The 24,143-nt window shown below is 40.6% G+C and overlaps 1 protein-coding gene across 1 annotated transcript in view; it reads right to left on the bottom strand.

The window, feature by feature from the left end:
* Nucleotides 1-2,162: 2,162 nt before the first annotated feature.
* The window catches only part of CTDP1 (CTD phosphatase subunit 1), a 112,971-nt gene continuing 90,990 nt past the window's right edge, over nt 2,163-24,143 (bottom strand). Inside the window, exon 13 of the mRNA XM_063325771.1 lies at nt 2,163-3,196. Coding sequence (XP_063181841.1) covers nt 3,055-3,196 — 142 coding nt within the window. The 3' untranslated portion in view covers nt 2,163-3,054. The remainder of the gene's footprint in view (nt 3,197-24,143) is intronic.

The following is a 24,143-nucleotide window of genomic DNA, read 5'->3' as shown; positions in this document are numbered from 1 at the left end:
AGAGAGCTTAATGAAGGTGTGCTGTATGTCCCTTCTGTGCTCGCTTCCACGCCTGGTACCCCTTTAGAAACCAGCACTGCCCAGTAAGTTCAACAGCCTGAGCTGGAGTCTGGGCTTTCCTTCTATTCTGAGAGAGCCCTTCCTGGCAGCAGGTCCTTGCTAGCTACCTAACGTACAGAAGTAGGTCATGAAGACAGGATAAAGCAACTAGTCAAGAGATGTGGGTCACTTAATAAGGAGTTAAAAGCCTTTTCACAAAGCACATTTCCTAGGATGCTCCTGCATCTTGTAAAAAGCATAAGTTAGTGGGAGTGAGTGACAACTTCATACATCAAAAGACTTCCTCCTGGCAGGTTAGCCAGGGCATTTAACTTATCATCTATTACATTTTCAGTTTCCATTTCTCTCTCCTACCCGTGCAGAAAGGCTGGTGACCAATTCACTAGAGTGAGCTACCTGAATGAGCAGGAGTCTACGTCTAGACAGAAAGCAGGCTCAATGCCTTCTGGGCTGCAATGGGTTGGTGCCCCTCAAAACCCCCTGTACTATGCACCCCCAACCCTGAGGATCGGAGAGCAAGGGATATGACAGCTACCAGAATAATTAATGTCAAAATAAGAAGTGTCTGTGCAGTAACAACGGTCGCTAGCGAACTGCTTGGCTTTAGTTTTGGCAGCACGCTGCCTGCTCCCGGGGCCTCTGTGTGCAGCGCTAACTGCAGGCTTTCGCAGCCCTCCCGGCAGCGGAGGAGTCGTCGCTGGCACCAGACCCCTGGAGAGATGCAGCTCAGTCTGGTGAAGAGCCCTCGCGCAGTGTTTACACAGCGGTCCAGATGATATTGGGTCTAGTGGAGTGCTGATGGCTTTTAGGACTCCTGCCCAGGCACACACACCACCCGCTACACCGAAAGCGGCAGCCATAAAATAAAACTGGGAAGAGGATACAGCCTTTCGCACCAAAAAGCTTCTCAAACTTTACACGCATGGAATCCCTTCACAAGCGCTATGAGACAGCTGCCGCGCCGGGAATGCAGCATCCAACGAGCAGCTTGAACCAAGGCAGAACGTTGCTGAGCTAACAGCAGCTTACCCAGTTTTGCTCGCTGGCTGTGTTTACATTCAGGGCTTGAACGCTGCCACAGAGCTGCCTGACTGGCAGAGACCATCAGCCAGAAGGAGCCTCTGCTGAAATTTGGGCTGTCACGTCATTTGCAGCATCACAGTGACCCGAAAAGTTGGTAATATTTCAAATTATTTCGATTGAGTTTAGTTTAAGAGAACACAAAATGTGCCCCCCAACCCCTCACATTTTAGTATTTAATTGCAAGGAGTCGTCCTCTGATAGCTGGGGAGGCTGCTTTTAAGTTGCTGAAAAAACAGTCTTTTGACTTCCCGTTTTCCAAGCACCAGTCTTTTTGTTCCGTTATACAACGAAACTCACTCGCAGACATCCTGCTTGTTTTCATGGAGAGCTACAGCAGGTGAGGCAGCGCCACAGACTTTGGCTATGTGGTATCTGTGCAAATGTCCAGGAAGTTTAACATTTTTCCCACAGAAAACACTATTTTTGCCTTGTGGATGCTGACCTTGCATGCTGAAGTGGAAAAGCAGTATTAATCTGAAAAGATCCTCCTGTTTTCCCAGGCTTCCTTTTATTGCCATTATGAAGCTTTGAAAACTCAGCTATTCTTTGTAAACCGGCTGAGATTCTATTGAAATATTCTCTCTGTTTCACTGCTCAGTGGCAAAATTAAGTATTTCTGCACCAGAAAGTACTTCCTTTTAACCACGACACCTGAATTAATGAGTCCTCTTTTGCTAACATGTTTTAAAAAGATTTGTCTCTCCAGTTGCTAACAATTGAGAATAAACCATGATTCTAGCCTCGGAAATCCAACACCAGAGCAATAACCCTTACGGTACCTTCAGAGGTCAGTCAGAGAGACCTGAGAAAATGTCAGAATGTAAGAGTTCACATACCAGAGGAAAGAGAATCTTCTGAGCCATTTTTTCCCTTCTTTGCTTCAGTTACCTGCCTGAATCTACAAATTTGCAGTTGCTTTCAATGCTTTTCATTCTTTTCATGCAGAGTAAAGGCAAGATAATACAGAAAGGGGCCTTGTATTTGATGGAAGCAAATGATCAGGAAAGGGAAACAAAGCGTACAAAATGAATTTTTATTAAATGAAAGAAAATCTGTTTTGTGGGTCAAATATGAAATAGAATATACAAAAACTTTACATCAGATCTCTTGTCAAAGAAATTAAATCCTATCTAGACTGAAGTAGCACTCGTTCTTTCCAAGACAACACAAACGGGTGAATATGCTGCTTATGGCAGTACAGGATGACACAGTATGCTGTGCTAAATTTCCGGTTACAGAGAAGAAAAGGTAAAAATCTAAATGATGTCCCTAAAGAACCCAACTATTCCACAAAGTAACTTAAAAACATGAGTTTTGATCATTATGTATTCTCTTAGAAGCAAATGACGGGTGGGTCAAGTGCAGAGTTCACAAAACTTGCATATCACATTCTCTGTTTCTATACAAATATAAATCGTTCTTTTTTATTTTAAAAATCCTTTTATATTTGATAACATTTATTTGTGGAAAAGGATGACCGGTTCATCAGGTTCCTGCTGTACTACTCAGACAATTCCATCTCCTTTAGCTCCTCCTTTTTTTGAAGACCATTACCCATAAACCACAGACTGCAGTATTTAAAAAAAATTGCTGTATGTTCAATCACAGATCTTTGTATCACTGTTCTGTATAATGAAGGTTCTGCAGAGCTCCTAGCATGTCTTTGGCATAGCACACCAAGTCCCATTTAATACTTTTTTTGTCTAAAAAAGTATATTTTCCTTTAGTAAAACACCTTAAAAACATCTATTTCCGATTTTGTAAAATAATGTGTCACCTCTTGTGTTGCTTTGCAAAATATACACACACATTTTGGAAAAACACTGAGTACTGACATAAGGGACTCATCTGAAGTCCAATCTGTTTATGAGAAGTAAAATATAATTACAAATTCCATCTTCTGCATGAATGTCACATGAAGTCGTTCAATTCAGCTTCAAGTGCTGCTGCCATTTCATCCGCTTCAGAACTGCTTCCTTCCTCATCTTCATTGCTAGATTCTTTACTGGATTCACTGGCAGCATCATCTTCATCCAGCTTGCGCTTGTGACCCCTGGAAGGACAAACAGAGATAATGTCCATTAATTGAGGTATCTCATTGCTCATTAACACAGACAACTATTCAACGGGAGAAAAAAAATGGGTAAAGGACTCAACTTCATTTCAGGTCTAGATGAAAAATATTGCACTTGCTTTTAAATGAATGAACAGTAGTTAGCTCATACAAATGATTTTTTAACTGCTGTTATTTACCGTCAGCTCTAGGTGCAAGTTACTGTTAATTTTATTTCTCTCACTCTTCTGAACAAGGAATGAAAACAACTTATAAGACTGTTTGAAAATAATGACTTGATTTACTTTCATCCCACATTCCAAAAGGGAGAAGAAATCCATCGTGTGAACGAGATTACCAAAATACATTATATGTTGCTATAGGATTTTGAAATAGCCAAGTTTCTCCTTTTTTATAAAAATAAAACCTTAACTAATTAACCAAATCTCACGGCACCAGCTTCTACACTTTCATGCTTCCAAACGTAGGAGGGGTCTTATTCTTCCCTTATATGTCTCTCTGGATTAGTACTGCCAGGCTGAAAAACACATTTCTTAGCATCTCTGGAGAATCAACCAGTTTAAACACGAAGCTGCTGCGCACCATACCCTGCCCAAAGAATCATGTTCCTGGTTGTGAAAGATTTCCAAGGAAAATCTAATGCTTCAACTGGGACGTAGCCATAAGCAAAAGAATTTGGATTTGTGAAATCCTAAAATCTCTTTTCCTTGCCAAAAGGGAATTTTATATCAGACATATACTTCTGAGACAAAAATAAAGTTGAGACTTTGCATTGCATAGAATTCATAATGAGCTGCAGAAACACCTTTAAAATCCTTCCTTGAGCATTTGATCCTTGAGCATTTCAAGTGAAGAAATAAATGCAAAGGGGTTCTCTCTTAAATAGCTGTCCTTTTTATTGCTAGGTGAGGTTTCATCAAGAAGGGAACGCATCCACTCGCAATCATCACAGATCACAGAATGGTTCGGGTTGGAAGGGACCTTAAAGATCATCTTGTTCCAGCCCCCCTGCCCTGGGCAGGGGCACCTCCCACTAGACCAGGCTGCTCAAAGCCCCGTCCAACCAGGTCTTGATCACTTCCAGGGATGGGGCATCCACAGCCTCCCTGGGCAACCTGTTCCAGTGCCTCACCACCCTCACCGCAAAGAATTTCTTCATGAAAAATTAATCATGAAAAATTAATCAAATAATCTTTTATCTTTTTGCAAAAAGCTGTAATTTAACAATGGTCCCTTCTAAGAGTATAGAGAAGGAGCATATAGCCAGAAAGACCTTTGATAAATACCAGCTTAAACTATGTATATCCAAAAGAAATAAACACAAAGATTAACAGTCAAATTTGTGAGCTTGTAAGCAACACCGAAACACAACGCGATTTTTATTTATACAGACTTTCTTGTTACCATTTTCCCAGAAACAATAATTCTCAGGAGCCCAGACTACTTGATTCATAGGCTGGTTGAGTGACGCCTGAACTCCACTTTCTCAGCTTTTCGGGAGATGGACAAGGCGGGGCGTGAAGTCAGGAGCGGAGCCCGAATGAAAATGGGAAGCGAGCAGTACTACGTTACCCTGTTTCTCCTTTCAGCTGCACCAGTGGGACCAAAAGATAACACTGCTGTTGCTTTACTAAGTGCTTCCTCAACAGTGGCGTTTGGTGGGTTTTTCTGTTTTTTCAGTACAGGGTGGTAGGAGTAATACTCCAGGGAGGTAAGGCTGAAGCCCTGGCATTCAGTCAAAGCCCCTAACAAGGAAAAACGGGAAGAGGTGAAAGCATTTCCTGAATGTTTTGCTACTGAAACTCAAACGTGGCCCTGCTGAGGGAGTTACAGGGCTACTGAAACTCAAACGTGGCCCTGCTGAGGGAGTTACAGGGCTACTGAAACTCAAACGTGGCCCTGCTGAGGGAGTTACAGGGCTACTGAAACTCAAACGTGGCCCTGCTGAGGGAGTTACAGGGCACTAAATGCAGCCTAATACACAATAAAAAGCAGTTTCTCAGGCTTAACACCGATTTCCATGCAGCCTACGTTAGCATGCAATTCGGACAAGGAAGCACTCAGACTAAAAATGCCCAGCTGGAAGAAATCTTAGCACATTTCCATCAAAAGCTATAGAAATGTATGGAGCTTGAGTTTCACTTGCTCACTTCAATGATTTCAGCCTTCAGAGATACCACACAATTTTAGGTATTAATGATAGTAGCAGCTGGAGAAAAGCTAATTGGGAACTAAAGAAAGCTGGAAAAGTCTTACTCAGCAAACGAAGAAAAAAATTGTGTGTATTTAACAAGTAGTGGATAAGAAACATACATGTAGTGCTAACCGAGAAATAGCGGTACAGACAGACGGGGGGTGGAATCTATAGCACAATGTTCACAGCTGAAAATATTTGCATTCATCTGTTTGTAACACTGCATCTACGGAAACTGCTGGTATCTACCAATTGAAAAATAAAACTAACAGCCTGACAGCTATAATTTACACATATGAAGCACGTACACACAACTGCAGATGATGTAGTAAAGAACGTGGCAGGACAAGCAGTTTTTTAGAGCCAGCCCAGATACTCTGAGTTTTCTGGGACCTAAATCAATAGCAAAGTTCCTGTAGAAAAAAGGTTTATGAAGAAACAATATCTCACTGCCAGCTGATTATTTCTTAAAAGTGAGGAACAGTTAATTTACTAAATAATTAAGGCAAAGACTACCGAAACTACTGATTTATGCAACAAAGCCACCTTTTTATTTAAATCTACTCCATAGCAACTAGATTTCAGTGCGGGCAACCAACAGAATACAGGGACCCGAAATACTCGGTGTAACTAGTTCGTTAAAGAACAGCGTTCCAGTCTACGGGGAGACTTTCCAGAGAACTTTAAGGGACAGTCCTGACATATTTTCATCTTTCATTCGGTTGTATTAAACACTACCTTTGGAAATGCAAAAGACTCAATGCGATCTATTTTGTCAGTTTTTGTTCTTTCAGCAAGGCTAGAAAGACAGCTCTATTCAATCTAGATATGAAAACTTGCTTACTCACAAGGAGGAAAAAAAAGGTCAAAACCAAAAAAGAAAACACAACTAAATATTAGTCCTTTGCTAGAAGAAACACAAAAATCTCTCGAGAATGCGCGTATTGTTCTTGTTAAGATATAAACACCTTTCACTATTTGTGTACTGGAAACTGCAGCTTCATAGCTATTCCAAGAATATTTAAATGAGTATTATGAAATCAAACGCAAAGCTAACTCTAATAGAAGTAGGGAGGGAGGAAGAAAATCAGTAACAAAGTGCTCCATTTTTTATTTGCAAATTCAGAAAAGAGAGATAACATCCCATTAATCATTTCTATCTTCAGAGAAAAGCAGTATATCCCCATGGCAGCATACCTATTAACATAACAAACAATTTAAAATGTATATTTTCCTCATTATTTTGTGCCCACTCCTTGTCATCTCAAGTTTCAGAGCCATAGTGCATAACACTTTTTAGTGGAAAAGTTAAGCACGTACAGGATTCCTCCTTAATATTTACAGAAAATGATTCAGCAGTATGTTGCAGGCTTTCACTAGCCTAATTTGCATTTTTAAAAGTAATTTCGCTTGACTGATATTAAAAAACAAACACATGGATGATAACTGAATATCTTTAACCTCGTAAATGAACAATTAAACTTTCCAAAAGACTGAATTTAGAACTTTTAAATATCTGACAAGTCTGTGAAAAAAATTGTACAATTCATATTTCATTTGCCTTTGCATTAAATATTTTTCCTTTGTAGTACCCAGTATTAGGAGGCCGGCCAGTTCACGTAATGGAGAAATCTTTTTTTAGGAAAATTTGATCTACAGAATGCTAATGAGAAATATACTTAGTGGTATTCTAAATGGACAGGAAGAGAAGATACTACAACGCTGCAACAGAGCATGGTGTATGCATGTGAAAAATAGCACAGGTAAAATTATTGAAAATAAAAATTTATTCAGCTCCTGATCTGTTAAACCGATCACTAAAATACGATTACAACAATAGGTTGAATGAAAACTTCATTCTTATAATTTCTATTTAAGTTTAGTTCACTGGAAGAGCCATAGACAGCAAAGCAGTGAAAAAAAAAAGTCGGTATTCATTGCTTCTGTTACCTTAAGGCCTTAATTTATAGTTAGCTGAAAATAAATAATGCTGGAAAAAACTTTTTTTTTCTAGTAGTTGAAAAGCAAATTGTCTCCGGTGTGTTTTGTATCCCAATGACACCCTTTTAAGAAATGCAGGACTATTTTAAAATAGAAGCATCTAACAGGAACTCAAAGGACAACATAACCCTTGTTTTAAGGGGTTATGTTTAACAAACCTAAAGCTTTTCCAAACTTTGTTTTAAACCTGCAAAAGACAACTACAGCAACTATTTAAATAAATGTTCACATATACTTTAAACTCCAAATACCTACAATCCCCATCCTTACTCTCATAAGAAATAAACTTCTAAATTGTTGCAAATTGACCTGTTTTTTTCAATAGCTCCTCAAATTGGTACAGTAACAAAGTAGAGTCTGCAGACTAAACCCGTTTAGTCCTTTACAAGCAATCAGCTTATACCATTGACATCATAAATTAGGACTTAAATTTGGTACCAAATACAGTCAAGTTACTCTCTAATGAGAACACTCACATAGCGGCCATAAGCAGTTTGGAAGGCAATGGTTTGAAAAGGGCATTTTGAAACAGCTTGCTGCCTTCCAACAGCATTACAACCCTGCAAGACTACCTACGCTGCCCCAGGCACACCTCTGAACTCCAACGTGGAAGGTCTGTCCCTGTTTCCACACACTCCTAGTCCACAGCTTTCTGTAAGCTCCTTCCATAAGGGAGAGAAGCGTGATGCTGAGTTTGGTATCGCAACAGGAATTTGACTCCCTTCCACAAGAATTTGACTAAGGGAACAATTTATTTAGATAAACTAGTGCTGTTGCAATGTCCTTCAGTTGTTATGAATTAGAGCTGGTAAGCCAGGAAAACTGTTCTTCAACCAATTTTGAAGATGCCAGCCCAGTACTAGCCCAACAAGGTTAAAGGATGTGAGATCCGAGAATGTATAGATTGAAAACCAATGTTATGGGCATGAAGACATTACACTGGACAGACAAGCTGATTAAATTTTCAGGGAGATGTTCCAAGTTTTGCAGTTATATTTTCTTAACATGGGATATATGGCAACATCTTTTACATACACTTGATACAGGCGTGAGCAATTGTCCATAGCAGGCCTGTAAAACTCAGGTGTCTACCCTCTGGCAATTTGTCTTGTACATCCATGCAGGAACATTGGATTTTCTGTCCTGGTGCTCCTCTCTAGCCCTGGCATAGCACGCTGCCAAGCACACGCTGCCTGAAGAGCAACAAATCGCACTAACCCCATGTTGGCAAGCTGGAGTGTGTGTTTTTACTTTATGCTCATGCTATGACAAACAGGACAATATTTAGTGTCGCAGGAAGAAACGCCAGACACCTCGCATATTTCTTCATGAACTCATCCAACGTTGTCTGCGGGATCACGGGATGATCCAGAAATCTTAATATGCAGAAAAGTGCACAGAGAATGTTTATTGCACAGCCCCGGTGTGCAGAAAGACATCCTGCAGTTGGATGAATGGCATGCTTTTAACGGTCTCCACAAAAACATCTCCACAGAAATCCAACAATTCCAACTGATGGCTCCAAAATGTATTTTAACTAACACAACGGTAAAGTGAGATCTAATTAAATCCTGTACCGCCCGCTTCAGTGCCTTTCTGCTTTAAAATTTAGCACACTTGCACACTATTCTAACGGTGAGAAACTGTTGTGAAAACTTTTAATACTATTTTAACAGCTTTATAGTTCTCTGAAGTAAACACTCAATGTATATCTAAATGGAAAGAAAGTTTTTAAAGTCAGCAAGTCATAGAAAACTGAAGATCAGAAATTACTACAATGTGTCAGCAAGGATATGTTGTAAATTTTGCTAAAATCGTCCATTTGGCAAGACCATATTTTCCTGATATTTAGACCAATGGGAAAGTTCAATAACAAAAACCCCACCCCAACTTATTGAAAACGGTTATTTCTTAACAATTAAACCTTGGGTTAGGATATTTAAAAAAAAAAAGTGCAGCAATAAAGCTTTAAAATGAAAGACTGTGCACTGAACTAATTTTCTCTGCACTGAACTAATTAGATACAGATAATAATTAAATGGGATAATGCAAAACCGAAAAGATGAATCTACAATTTTGCTTATGTAACTAAATCACAGATAAGTAAACTATGTCTCTAAAATATTACTTGTTATTTTATTAACTTAAAGTTGTTTAAAAATAATCCATATAGTTGTTATAAGAAGGTATTTACAACATGCAACATTGGTTATTTCTTCAAAAGGCAAATGTGATCGGGGCAGTTTTATATCATGTAACAAATACTCCTGTCATTGATTTGTAGAAGGCAACCAAAAATTAAATATCCTTTTCAATATGTGGAATGCCAGGCTGCTACCTGACACTTCCATGACGGAAAATGCACACGTGCACTCTGGTGTATCATCTCTTAATCCTATTGTAAACAAACAGAAAGACGAGGATCTATTCACCTTTCCTGAACAACCTTACCCCCTTTCTCGATGACTGCATTTGAATAACCCCCCAACAGGGAATCAAGCCAAAATTCAGACAAAAAAATATACGTCCATCAACGTATCAATATTTTTAAAGCTAAACCATGCCTCTGTTTTTCTGAATCAAGTTCTCTCTCCAGCTTCTTCTAGTTTACAAATATTACCCGTTCTGACAACAAATGTCAGATGGCAGGTTTATAGCTCTGTGGAGATTCTGGGTAGCTCTGGGAGGCCATAATGGGAGATAACGAGGATCAGCAGTGAGCAAAAGAAGCTTCAAGCCTTCCTTCACCAGTGCCTAATAGGTACAGTACAGCAACTCTACCTGGATTTGGTTTGAAAAAAGGTCCTTGAAAATGCTGTCACTTAAATAATTTCTGTTACAGGAAGCACTGCAGGAGGTAGTCTGAGACAGTGGTGAAGAATAATGTTCTAAGTTTAATCATTAGAGATCTAAATATGAGCTAGTGTTTTAGAAAACAGTAGCATAAAGTAACAACATCGAGATGAAAAATAGGCAAAAAATGTAAGATCTATGGGCCATTTAGAAAATTCAAAACCATACATCAAAATAAGGAGTTGAGAAACAAAAAGCATCTGATTTCTCTGAGAAAAGTCAAACTACCTTCATTTTTCTCATACTGTGAGCATAGTGCGTGTGTGGAGGTGCCCCTGTGCCAATATATGGGAGCACAACTACACTTTAAAGACCCAGCGCTGCAAAGTCATTCTTGGAATTCACCTGCCCTGTCACCCTGATCAGATTTGCCAGCATCACCCAAACACTGAGAACATTCTTCAAGATGCATCGCTGGTCATCTTAACAAATAAATATATAATTTAGCTCATAACACAATGACTGTTCTAACCAAGGAGACCAGAAGTAGGATTTGGTATTCTTTTACTTATGTGGTGGCTTTTTAAGTTAGATATTTGCACATTACCTCAATGTGTATATTAATACATATGTTATGGGCTACACTAAGTTATACTGAAAGCTAAGAAGATTTTGTGAAAGCTTCTAACTCTGATTTTTACTAAATCTTCTATTACTTTGCTATTGTTTTCAATAAATTATTGAGATTAAATTGCAAATAGCTAAAACCAACGTCCTTCTAGGATGTTCATTCACTGACCAATGGATTTGCTCACAAGAATATTAATGAAGAACATCTCTGCTTCATCACAAAATATCAAAACCAACACAAAACACATCACCGACTCTGTACGGGTACTGGTAACACCGTCATCGCCACTGCACCACCAAAAAGACTTAAAAGTCCTTTAAAACGTTGCTTTCCAAGGGAGTAAAATACATACACTCTTTCCATGTACTAGGTCACTCCTGGCAAAAAAGGGAAGCCCTTCATCCACCTGACATTCCCAGATTATTTAAACTGGATCCCCCCTCAGTTTACTGGCTCCGCTGCCTGCCTTGCAGTGTGGTAAGCTAGTTAAATCCTCTAGCATAGCAAGTTGTCCGCTGTCTTTCTCGTTAGCTTGCGAGGAGTGTTACCTCCTTGTGCAGGTGTTGGGGCATTACAACTGTTGTGAGGGTGGGGGTGATACACTGGGACTGCTAGGAACATGGGAGCGAGATCTCCTCCTCTGGCAATCGGCTGCGAGATTTGCCTCTCTGTATCATACAGCATTTTCCTTGAATACTGCATTCCTCTACTACCTCTATCAGAAAACTTCAGCACTTCCAATGGCAGGACATGCTATCTTGGCGCTCCGCATCCCCCCACCTCCTCCTTCCCCAAATTCCCAGCCCTGCCATCTTAGATTTTTCTTTATTGGTAGAAATTTTATACAATAAATCTTTTTTCCATGTGGTTTGGGAAGACTTTGTTTTGGAGATACCACAGCAGTGAAATACAAACCTACAAAGAACCTAAAAAAATCTTTTATTGGCATTAAAAAGTTGTATTTTAAGTCAACATTTTGCTTCAGGCATTCTAGTATGCTTCAAGACATTTTAGAAAAGCCAGTAAATTACAAGATGAAATGACATCAAGGCAGGAAGTCACCTCTTGGTAGAAGAAACGTTGAACTTAAATTTATTAGAAATTTGGTCTAGAAATGGCTAGGTTTCCACGAGAAACAGCGGAAAGTGGAGTCAAGGCTTGATTTACAAATAAGAAAAATTTGCATTAAAGTTGTAAGAGTATCTGACAGAACTACATGACTTTTACATCAGTTTTACAAGGCTTGTGTAGTTGATATGTACAGCACCCCAATACATGCAATACATTCAAAACAGAATTCTACCCATCTTTCGCTGTGCAATACTAAGAAAACTCCCTAAAAAGTGGGTCTACATTCATTAAATTTGGATCTCTACAATACTGGGTCACTGAGCATCACAAATTCAATCTGGATCCAACTGGCGTATGCCAGCCTATCTGCCAAATCGAATCACACTGCGGAGAATTCACCGTACCTGTTGTTTTCACACTAGCTAAGATACGACAAACTACCCGGTGCAGCAGATCGCAGCTCTGCTGACTAACTGTACTTGATCCCATCTACAGTCTGCTCTACAATTTTTTCTGTCAATATTTCTGGAACAAATTTGAACTAGCAAAGGCAGTTTATGTATTTGATCTGTACTTTCTGTCATGCGGTTGCAAATTTTTTTTGATGGTGCTGTCCAAAAACTAGATTCACTGTACTGCTCAGCTGCAGCCTTTCCCGTACCTCTAACAAAGAAGACCTGAAGGAGAAGATGCTTCATATCTATTATCAATCCAGAGTAACAGGATGCTACCGAGCCTGGACTTATCGATGCAGTCGTACCAGCCATAGGCTCATTTAAGGTACGATTATCAAGTTCGGTGGATATATGGATGCACGCAAGAGGAATGTGTGAAAAGGTGTTTCTCTGGGCCCCAAATGGTTACAGAGAGAGTCACAGTACTTCAGACGTTTAAGAAAAACAAAGACTGCAACAAGTTGTTATCTTTCTAGCTGCTACCCGAGAGTGAGACAGCCACACTGGTGCAGGGACAGGAGCGGGGTCTGAGATGCCAGGCAGGGGCCTGATGGGAAGAAAGACCAGACACTTCCCCTCTGCCTGACTTTGGGAAGAAAATCACTTTGCAGGCCCTCTCCAAACTGACTGAGCACACTGCACAGCTGAACTGTCTGGGGCAAGGACTCACTCAGATACACCCCTGCTCCTTTCTAGCCAGCACGGCCAGGTTACCCTGGTGGGGGTAGTGCATGTGTGCAGCCATGGCAGAGAGGAGAAGCCTGGACATGTACCAACATTTTGCAGGCGGTTCTGGCCCTGCAGCTCATGTACAGTTTACCCACCCTCGTTAACACCTGGAACACTAAAAACCTTCTTGTCAGTCCTTCAGGTATTACCATTCCAGACACAGCGGTCTGCAGTGAACAGCAACGCCAGCTGAGAGAGGTGTCTTTTATGTTTTTGTTGATTGCGCCTGCAAGCTCTACAGGTCCTCTGCCTAGCAGAAATATATTTTGTCTGAGGATCTGGTTTGTCTGATGGCTTATTTTACTGTAACTGACAAAACAAATACTGTCATGTATTTGTTTTTGATTTTTTTGATATTGATTTAGTTTTCTGGCAAACATTTCCTGGGATAGCAAAAGGCACACTCAAGCGACACTGGTAGTTTGAGAAACAGCAAAATGAGTCTCTGACCAGGGGACGTACCCTTCAGTGAACAGGGACACCTTCTGCGCAACTTGGTGGCACGCGGTTGCCACACAGCAAAGGACACTTGCTGCTGTGACAGCTACTGTGCGGAATTAAAACATCCATATTCTTCTTTTCACGTGCTTGGCTGATAACAATGCAGGGACAATTCTCCACAATCAGCTTGATGCAATAGACTTCTGAAATAAGTTCAAGTTTTCTACAAAATCTGAACCTACTAGGAGTTCAAATGATTAAGAAACTACTCACAAATGGGAAGATCTACCTATTTTGATTACAGGGTTTTTTTCCCCCTGCATTAAGAAGCAGCACTGCTTCTCTTCTACCAACATTTTTAGCACATACTTCCAACTTTTTAATTGTTGATATACATTGCTGTTTAGCAGCCATTACAGACTTGCAGGGGTCAAGATTAATGCACATTAGTTATTATGTGAAACTTAAAGTACTTTTAGAATTCATTAGGGAAACTAGAGGGTTGTAATATATCAGCTATTTTTCCTGATTGTAACAACATTGCCTTACAGCATTCCAGCTAATGTCCTAGGTCTCAGTAGTGGCATAGAATGAAGGATTAAAAACCTTCGCTAACAGTTGTTAATGTACTTCTTGGTTTCCTTACTCTCAAGAGATATTTAGATATCCATACATAATACTGAGGAAAAACCTAAATTGTTTAATAGCTCATAAATTGCACTGAAGCATTCAGCCTGAAAGAAAAAATGCTGCCTAAATTACCTTAGGGCCAACACCAGGCTATTCTTTAGAGTCTTCATGCCAGCTCTCTCACTGATAGGTAAACTGAAACACTATGTTACCAGTTTCCCTCATCTTGAACTTCGCTTTATGTCTTCCATACCCCTCTCCATTCTTTCAAAGACACAGATGCAAAACAGCAGTAGTACCTATGGACTGCTGAAACGGGGCAGTGGTGGTGGTGGTAATAACAAGTGCTTAAATATTCACCCAGTGCTGGGGGAACTGTATTGTTTCTGTGAGTTGGAGCAGGATACTGGAGCCTGGTATTGTTAATTGCTCCTGTGGAGAAACGGAAATAACTACAAAATAACCTGATGCTTAGAGTTTCTGACCTGAATCCAGGTCCCATCGGAGGAAGGAACTGCCCCCTCTGTGTGGCACAAGTGCTCTGGAGTTGAAGACAGACTGAAATGTTTTTCTTATTCCTCCCCTTGTAAGTGAACACTAAGAGCTCAGGTTTTTCAAATCGATTCAGATTTCTAGTTCTCCCTCTCTCGCTCTGTCCACCACAGGAGCCAAGCTAGAGATGCGGGTTCTGCAAGGTGGCAGAACAGGTAACAGACTCTTAAGCAGATCAAGTCACCACAGAATCACAGAATAGTTTGGGTTGGAAGGGACCATTAAAGGTCATCTAGTCCAACCCTGCCTGCAATGAGCAAGGACATCTTCAACTACATCAGGTTGCTCAGAGCCCCGTCCAACCTGACCTTGAATGTTTCCAGGGATGGAGCATCTACCACCTCTCTGGGCAACCAGTGCCAGTGTTTTACCACCCTCATCATAAAAAATTTCTTCCTTATATCTAGTGTAAATCTTCCCTCTTTTAGTTTAAAAGCACTATCCCTTGTCCTATCACAACAGACCCTGCTAAAAAGCTTGTCCCCATCTTTCCTGTAGGGGGGTACTGGTAGGCCGCTATAAGGTCTCCCCAGAGCCTTCTCTTCTCCAGGCTGAATAACCCCAGCTCTCTCAGCCTGTCCTCATAGCAGAGGTGTTCCAGCCCTCAGATCATTTTTGTGGCCCTCCTCTGGACCTGCTCCAACAGGTCCATGTCCTTCCTGTGCTAAGGGCTCCAAAGCTGGACACAGTGCTCCAGGTGGGGTCTCACCAGGGTGGAGTAGAGGGGCAGAATCCCCTCCCTCGCCCTGCTGGCCATGCTTCTTTTGATGCAGCCCAGGATACAGTTGGCTTTCTGGGCTGCAAGCGCACATTGTTGGCTCATGTTCAGCTTTTCATCCACCAGTACCTCTAAGCCATTCTCAGCAGGGCTGCTCCCAATCCCTTCCACCCCTGAGACAGTACTGATACCAGGGACTGCCCTGACTCAGGTGCAGGACCCTGCACTTAGCCTTGTTGAACCTCATGAGGTTCACATGGGCCCACTTCTCAAGCTTCTCCAGGTCCCCAACTCAAGAACTCCCAACTCATTTCCCATTATCCTAGGTTCTCGTGGCCTTCATTTCTTAAACTTGAATTGTACTCTGGGCATTTTTTGGATCTAGGCAGTACCTAAATAAAATGTTTCACACAATAGCACCTCTCCCAGCTGGGCTACAGAGCCAGCATCAGATAACTGCCCTTTATTTGTTGTTCCAAAAACTCTCCAGTCCTGTCTGTGAGATTGTTTTGAACAGTCCCACAGCCAACTATTTCAAGGGGTAGCATTAAATATCAAGAGTTCTCCCTATCTGGGAGCTCTTCAGATGGGGTCAAAAGCCAGCTCCCATTTCCCTGGGTTGGGGTTAAGCTGGGATCTCCTCAGCACAGGCTCTCCTCCTCTTTCACCTCATGCATCTCTCCTAGGACTTGCCCAGGACACTTCTGACTCCCAGGTGGCTGATGCAAACTACTTCCTCTGACTCTGACCTCAGCGATCCTGATTTTACAGCTCTCTTAATAATTATATACTAATGAAAGCAAACAAAACACTCATTCTTGATTCTGAGACAAACTAATCTTTACTGTAGAAGCATAAGAAAAACAGAGCTAGATAAAAGACAAACATGTTCACCTAATTTCTTCCTCTCGCTAGGAAGGATCACTCCTTAGGCTTCAGGACAGGGTCCTCGAAGGGTGCCAGGATCCTCCCTGCTGCACATGGACTCTTCTCCAAACTGAAGCGTTGTTTTCCAATGCTTTGCACTTTCTTCTTCAGCTGGTCTCGCAGTTAAAAAGAATCCTCTGCTAGAAAGCACATCTCTCTCCTCTGTTCTTTCTCTCTGATTACATGAATGCCTCATCACTTTTCATCCCTCTTTCTAAAACGATACTAACAAATACTTGATTTCTATAGTCTGCTTCTACAAAATCCAGCTGTTGTAGACGAGTGCTTCTTCCAGATCTATTATAGAAAATTATTTTCCCTCAGGCTCTAGTCATTCCATTGTCCCAGGGTGGAAGCTATTAGTTAATGGCTCTGCAGTGATAAAAGGCAATGACTGCAGAAAGACTTCTACTTCAAATACATTGACGCATTAGTGGGAAATCAATTTCATTACTTCACCCAGAACTCTTAAGTTATACACAGATTCACTAAATCATTACAGACATAAAGAGTTAGAAAAGAGAAATGTAACAGCGATTCCTGTACATACTTTAGCATTTATTAGCACATTTAAGGAGACAAGGAGAACAAGGTAAATACTTATACCTGATGACCTACATTACGGTTCTGAACTTTTACTCCTGTATAAACTGAAAAAAGTAGCAACTTAGATTCTCAGTTCATATTGCAGATACTAGCACATTTCTTATGGAAAGTATAAGTGGGACCTATTTAGTGTTAAAGTAAATTGAGAAAATAATGATATATTTTAACAGCACTGTCCTAAGTCTAGTAACATACAAACTTTTAATTGTATGTCTATCCTTCCCCTGAAATATCAGAACTGTTAGAACTTAAGTGTCATGTAGACTTACATAGTTAAGCCACATAGTACTGAAATAGGAAAACTCATTAAGAAAAAATGGTATTGACAACTTTGTTTTTAATGAATTCTCTATATACTAAGACACACTAGCTTTCAAATCTGTTACTGAAAACACGTAGTATAAGAGAAGTTTATGCTTTTTTTCACTTTTCCAAAGATACTTCTCTTCCTCATCTCAACTGCGTAATCACTATGTCCATTAATAGGTATAACCTCAATATCATGTGCAATTCAAGTTATATTAACTGCACAAAGACGTCTGGACTGGATAATATATTATTGCATCTAAGCAGCTTCTAGGTATTTTGACAGCAGACGGTAAAAGAAGCTAAAGGCGATGGTCACTCTAACCAGACTGTATTTCAAAGCCCTTTCAAACTTCCCATCCGATATGGTCTAACGTAAACACAGGTATTACAAACCAAAACCTTGTGAGAAAAGCAGTCTTGTGCAGTTTGCATTTTAGCAATTTGCAATGATTTGAATCCTCCATATAGCAGAGGAAAATGGGAAGATACCACAGAATCATGTTAAAGTGGTTCAAAGTACCACTGTTCAGCTATTTAGTGAACAATGCAAAAAAAAAATATTTATAGAACTAAACCAACTTACACGATTCTTAATGTAAAATTTATTAGATTTAGGTGATAGTTAAAGTGGAGAATATCTCCCTTATTATACCACCAAATCCTAAAGAAACTTGGCACAAAAGCAACATCATATCCATATGTAGAGAGATTTTGGAAAAAATCTCTTAGAAAAAGGAAAGAAAGTTAAAAAAAACTCAACTGCTGTTTAAATTTGATAGGTTTGATTTGAAAAAACTCATGTTTTGTGGATATGAATGTTTCTCAGAAACAATCTATTCATGTTGTTTAGGAACACTGTACAAGAGCAGCAACTTCCAGGAGAAAATAGCAAAAACCAGTCAGTCCCCTTGCACTTAGCTATAGCACCTGCCATGTTAGATTTATGAAAAACCCATGTATTGGTGATAATACTGAAATTTATAAGAACAAGGTCACCATCACTGGCCATACAACGGTAGTCAGCAGCATGCTCATGTGCAATCCATTCCACTACTGCAGTTGTGAGCAGGCCACAAGCTGCCCTCGGAGAGCAAGTAAGCATTGACCCTGCAGGCCAGAGTGAAGCCAGCTCTCTTAGGAGAGGTGCCACAGATACAATATCTGTAACTACAACACTTGTCATTTTAGGACTGTGGGAATGGGCCAGCTACACCTTATAGAGCTGCCTTGACGTCAGCCCAGGCTCTCAGGTGGTCTACAGTATAATTAAGCTAGTTGTTTTTTGCATTAATGCTGTGCGAAGGTTTGCTTGATTTGGCCAGAGAACTTTCAGATTGCACAGTTTGCTTTCTAAAAGCCTCTAGGAGGACGAGCATCTCCATTTTAGAGGAGACAAAAAAGCTGCAACGGAAACCTGGCAGCTTGACACTTTCAGAAAACAGGCACAAGCTGTGCACTTGCTCCTTGCAGGAAACACAGCAAAATACAAGACCATTTCAGTCTCACGATCTAAATGCGAAACGGCACCTTGGTTAATTTTAGCTCTAGTTAATAGTCTAAATGTGTGAAAGTTTACACTCTCCCTGTTCTCTCTTGTGACTTTTTTTTTTTCCTTATCCAGTTAATGATCTGAGGCTTTCCAAAATGCATGTTCCTCTAATTAAGAGATATTGTATTAGGCCTTTGCAATAACTCATCGGTTAGCAGCTCAAAGTGTTTTAGAATCTATAAGCAGCAGCCATGAAGCAAACGATGTCCTGCAATTTCTCCTGACGCAGACTTCGCATCTATCTCTTGTGCTACACAGATCAACGATGCTCATGTGCCCAGACCTTCCCCTTCAACAGTTGAATAAGCATACCTTTGTTTCCCTACTGATTTATGCATGTCTGAACATACATTAGACCTGTTTTTTCTCAGTAATCTTTCAGTAATTTTGAGAGTTTTGATTTTCCTGTAAATGGGGATGGAGCCAGATGGAGCCAGGGGGATGGAGTATCCCCCTGCACAGTGAAATCCCATTCCCCTTTCTTTGCACGTTTTAATTTTGACACAGAAAAACTATATTATAATGGATAAACAAAAAAATTCAGGTTACATCTCTGACGAATAGAAAGGATGAGAACTACAGAATTTCATGCAAGAATACAGTGAGAAGATAGATATTGTTTCTCCGTTTTGATATGAATGGTAAGCCTAGTGCAGTAACTGGAAAAGTGGAATTTCAGAGAATTATATCATGCTTGAAAAGCTTTACTGAAGCTTTCCATGTTTTTGTGATACAGAATTCCCATTCAAACGCCTCTTTGTTGAACTTGAAGTTTCAAAAACAGAAGTTTGAGGGCCAGGTGCGAAAGATCAGCTCTGGAGTAATCTGTATTTCATGCAATCACTTTCATTATGGAGCAGTAACTTATGCCAGAAGAACAGGATGTCTACCTATGACAACTCATTTGTCAGTATCCTTAGTCTCTTGCAAATGTGACTTTATTACTACAAATTCTGGATGGCAAAAGCAGCTTTCATCACAGTAAAGTACTTTCAAATCTAGGCTACTACTTGAAATACTGCATGTTTTCCATGCCTTTATTCTGGAATTACTATTATCCATGTTACAAAACAGCAAGGATAAAAAGATTTATTTTTTTTTTTAAACAAAAGGGGACTTGAGAAAACAATTTCTATGTCATTCTAAGGGTTGTACCACTCTCCGAAAACTAGTTTACTCTGTGCTTGTACCCTTCCCATTGCAGCATGAACACTGACACATTAAAGGGCTAGTCATGCACACACATCTTTTCCATTACTCCACTGTTATCGTACCTTCTGGGTAATGAAAAATCTACACTTAAAGAGTTTCTTGCTTTCTACAGGATTAAGACTATGCTTTATGTGAAAGAGAAAAGAAATGTACAAACAGGAGAAGCATCTAGGTCTGCATGAATTGTAGCTTTGTGTCTGCAATGTTGTCTTCCTATTTGCATTTTAAAACATATTTTTTCCTTGAACATTGGTTGGAAAAAACTGAAATACCTTAAGGGGAAAAAAATAAAGTATATTTTGAATTGGTGTGTGCTTCCTCATATTTGTTCCTCTCCAGTGACCAGTATTCTTTTTGCTACTTTGCTTTTGAAGATTAGTGAAATCTACACAGTTCTCCCATTTGTGAAATGCATGCTAAGTACCTTCCTCTGAAACACAAATGTGCCATAGGTAAAGGCAATCTCCCGTTAAGTATTCTGTAAGGAACCCATGAAGAACTTCTCATAGTTTTTCCTCCCTCACAGAATCCTACCATAAATTTACAATACAATTATAAAGAAACCTGAGGTTAGTGGCTGTCAACGTTGTTGTTTAATCTCTTAATTTACCACTGTCATAGTTTAAACCCAGCCAGCAACTACGACCATGCAGCCGCTCAAGCCTCCCCCCTCATTTGTACTGTAGAGAGAAAAGGAGAGATGAAAAAAACCTCATGGGTTGAGATAAAGACATATTACTAGAATGAAAAATAACAACAACAACAGTAATAATACTAAAAGAATATACAAAATAAAGTGATACGACACAAGTCGTTCTCACCACCCAATGATCAGTTGCCCAGCCCATCCCGAGCAGCGATCATGGGTTCCTACCCCTCGGCCAAACCCCACATATATATGGAGCATGAGATCTATGGTATGGAATATTCTTTTGGCCAGCTGGTTCTGCCTATGCTCCCTCTCAGCTACTATGGGAAGCTGAAAAAGTCCTTGACTAATATAAAAAAAAAACTAAACCAAGATGAGTTATTAACATTATTCTCATACTAAATCCAAAACACAGCAGCTACTAGAAGGAATTAACTGTATCCCAGCTGAAACCAGGAAACCACATAAATAAGAAAAATCATAGAATAGAATAGAATCATAGAATCTTCATGGTTGGAAAGGACCTTTGAGATCATCGAGTCCAACCATACACACACACAAAAAAACCCAAAACCAAACCCGCTACAATCTCTGCCGCTAGAGCATGCACTGAAGTGCCAAATCTAGACGTTTCTTAAATACCTCTAGGGATGGTGACTCAACCACCTCCCTGGGCAGGCTGTTCCAGTGCCTGACCACTCTTTCAGTAAAGTAATTCTTCCTAATATCTAATCTAAACCTCCCCTGCCGCAGCTTCAGACCATTTCCTCTGGTCCTGTCATTATTCACCTGGGAGAAGAGGCCGACACCCAGCTCTCTACAACCTCCTTTCAGGTAGTTGTAGAGGGCAATGAGGTCTCCCCTCAGCCTCCTCTTCTCCAAGCTAAACATGCCCAGCTCCCTCAGCCTCTCCTCATATGGCCTGGTCTCCAGACCCCTCACCAGCCTGGTAGCTCTCCTCTGGACACGCTCCAGCACTTCAATGTCCCTCTTGTACAGCGGGGCCCAGAACTGAACACAGCACTCGAGGTGAGGCCTCACCAGTGCCGAGTACAGAGGCACGATCACTTCCCTGCTCCTGCTGGCCACGCTATTCCTGATACAAGCCAGAATGCTGTTGGCCCTCTTGGCCACCTGGGCACACTGCTGGCTCATATTCAGCTGGCCATCCACCAGCACCCCCAGGTCCTTTTCTGCTGGGCAGCTTTCCAGCCACTCTTCCCCAAGCCTGTAGCGTTGCTTGGGGTTGTGACTGAAATACAGGACCTGGCACCTGGCCTTATTAAACCTCATACAGCTGGCCCTGGCCCATCAGTCCAGCTGTCCAGGCCCCTCTGTAGAGCCTTCCTACCCTCAAGCAGATCAACACTCCCACTTCGCTTGGTGTCATCTGCAAACTTACTGAGGGTGCACTCATCCAGATTATTGGTAAAGAAATTAAACAAAACTGGCCCCAAAACTGAGCCCTGAGGGACACCACTGGTGACCGGCTGCCAAGAGGATTTCACCCCATTAATCACAACTCTCTGGGCACGGCCATCCAGCCAGTTTTTAACCCAGCGAAGAGTACACTTGTCTATGCCATGATTCGCCAGCTTCTCCAAGAAAATGCTGTGGGGGACGGTTTTAAAGGCCTGTCAAATGTCAAAATGTCACCATCAAGAATCATACTAGAAGAAAACTGAAGTAATGCATGCTTCCCAAATGAAGCTGCAAGCACAAAGCTTGCTTAATCATGCAACATTCCTTTCTTAAGTCCTCTGAGTTTCATACTATTCATCAATTTCTTCTTAAGCGCAAGAATAGATAAGATTATGTATGCATACAAAATATTTTAATAAGATCACAGTCAGTTTCCTCCAAAATTCACCGATGACTCTTCAGGGCAAAACTGCCCAGGTCAAGAGCAGCACCGATCCATCTGTTAGACCCAGGTTTATCCCTCAGAACTGATGCTTGGGTTTTGGGGAGAGTTGCCCAGTTCCTTCCCCTCTTTTTTTTTTTAATAACTGGTTAAGATAAGAAACTATGACAGTATATATTAAAAGCTGATCTCTTTGAATTAATAGCTGTCGTTTTCACTATAAAAACTATTCCCTTCAAAATACTTTATTTTAACCACATATACAAGACAGCAATCACCTAAAATTCCTTCTTACAGAGATTGCTATTTAAATTTTTTTTGGTGTGTGGAACATAGATTTATGTCCATGGTGTCCAGGAAATCATGGGTTTCAGTCTTTCCCTTCCCATATCTTAGGAACCACAGATGGGAAGGACAATTGAGACACATATAGCTATACACATATGCAGTAAGGACCGTGATTTTTAAAAGGAAGCCGTTTTGAGTGCATAGTAGAGTTGACAGTCTCCTTTTAAAATCAAAGTAGGGTTTTACCAATTGTTCTTTCAAAAATCTTAAAATGACCTCTCTCTTGTAATGGAAACAGTTGACAGAACAGAAGCCTAAGGAAATAAGGAAGATGACAGATGATATTGAAGGGATAAAATAAGCAATCAGGAATACAGGGAGTATAAAAGCCTCAGCCAGACCATGGGAATTACTCATTCACATTTTTGTTTTTAGAAAGATGCTATGGCATTTTCATCTAGAAGAGTGGCTTCAGGTAACAGGAAATCTGACCAATTACAGGGCTTTAAAATGCTACCTGTGGGACTAACTGACAGAGAATATCTAAGACGGGCACTACCGTACTTGAACTCTTAAGACATTAAGAGTATGATTCAGAAACTTCTCTTCCTCCAGCTTGGGAGGCACTGAAAGGCGTATCTAATGCAAAATGCAATCCCTGGAAGGGTTGTACTGCTCACAGAAACGGTGCACCACAGCAGGAAGAAACTCCAGTGATGAATATGGCATGCAAGGTATTTGCTGCTTTAAACCCAAAGTACACAATTTTGATTTACAAGAACCATATTTTCCCCTCTGTTGTCCTCAGGATTTGATTTTGCTGTGTTCTCGCCCCTCTGCCCCCTCCAGAACTATCCACTTCCTTACATCAAGCTACCATCCCTGGCACTTGACATCTTTTCTGTTAAGTTTCCCTAAAACTTGTACCTTCCTTTCTTCTTCTTGTACCCTCTTTTCTTCTCTAATTCAAGTTCTCCCTCATCCTCACAAGAGAAACTCACCTTTTTGCTAAGACATTCAGCCGTGTAAAATTCTAAAAGGGATGAAATGGAGAAGGGAGCCCAAGCTCAGACAAACATATTTATTTTTCAGTTGCTGGAAAGAAAAGGACATTCCTTGATAACAATATGGATGTCACAGGCATTACACCCTAATATTCACTGCATAAATTATACTTATGCCCTCCACTTCTGGAAATAAAACATCAGCTTAAAGCTCATATATCTTCCTGTATGATCAGTGACGAAGGATAAATCCATATGAAGAGCTGGAAGGAGAACTTAATAAACACAGGAGGCGGTAAGGGT

The sequence above is a fragment of the Chroicocephalus ridibundus genome, chromosome 2 (assembly GCF_963924245.1).
Source record: "Chroicocephalus ridibundus chromosome 2, bChrRid1.1, whole genome shotgun sequence".
NCBI lineage: Eukaryota > Metazoa > Chordata > Aves > Charadriiformes > Laridae > Chroicocephalus > Chroicocephalus ridibundus.
This window is presented reverse-complemented; position numbering and strand designations above follow the sequence as displayed.